Below are 661 nucleotides of genomic sequence, written 5' to 3'. Positions count from 1 at the left end.
GGCCATTAAACACGGACAAGACACAACGACACGGACAAGACAGGTGTCTTTTAGGTGTGAATGGACTGTTATTCGTCTATACAGTACTTAACCTCCAACTTCAATGTTTTTCTTTTTAACCGTGACAGCCCAAACATGAAGCAGCAGGGAGGAGGAGGAGGAGGAGGAGGTCGGGAGCGGGAGAGGGAGCGGGAGCCCCCGGGCTCCGGCTCATCCTCCGGGGCCAGCTACCACCAGATGCCCCCCTCCTACCCCACCCTGATGAGCAGCACGCACACCCTGCCCCGCCAGCACTCCAGCGCCTCCGCCCGGGGCGGCGACGGCGGCGGCGGCGGCGGCCAGCTGCAGCAGCAGCAGCAGCAGCCCCTGCTCAGTCCGCTGGGACTGCCGCCGTCCCCCGTGCCCCCGCCGCACTACCACGCGCACATGCACATGAGCGCCTCCCCCTGCTAGAGCAGGAAGGAAGGCCGCCGGCGCTGTGTGCTGGGTGGGTGGGTGGGTGGGTGGTTGGGGGAGGTGGGGTTAGGGTCTTAGGGTGGGGTGCAGGGGACGGGGAGGACAGGGGGGACGGGGGGGGCAGAGGAGGTCGTCCCCCCCCCCCCCCGACGGACATTGATGTGACAGTTATACATTACACATTCAAACCACTCCACAACCGAGG

At 65.1% G+C, this 661-nt stretch overlaps 1 protein-coding gene across 1 annotated transcript in view; it reads left to right on the top strand.

Annotated features, from left to right (window-relative positions):
• LOC308318718 (voltage-dependent calcium channel gamma-7 subunit-like) overlaps positions 1 to 453 on the top strand; it is a gene marked incomplete at both ends in the record, with an annotated part of 15,102 nt that extends 14,649 nt beyond the window's left edge. Inside the window, 2 exons of the mRNA XM_080768343.1 lie at positions 129 to 306; positions 349 to 453. Of these exons, the coding sequence (XP_080624469.1) occupies positions 129 to 306; positions 349 to 453 (283 nt within the window). The remainder of the gene's footprint in view (positions 1 to 128; positions 307 to 348) is intronic.
• Between the last annotated feature and the right edge of the window lie 208 nt (positions 454 to 661).

This window comes from Protomyctophum bolini, assembly GCF_963924005.1.
Source record: "Protomyctophum bolini genome assembly, chromosome: 7".
NCBI classification, from domain to species: domain Eukaryota; kingdom Metazoa; phylum Chordata; class Actinopteri; order Myctophiformes; family Myctophidae; genus Protomyctophum; species Protomyctophum bolini.
The sequence above is the reverse complement of the archived record's forward strand: the minus strand, read 5'-3'. Positions and strand labels throughout refer to the sequence as shown.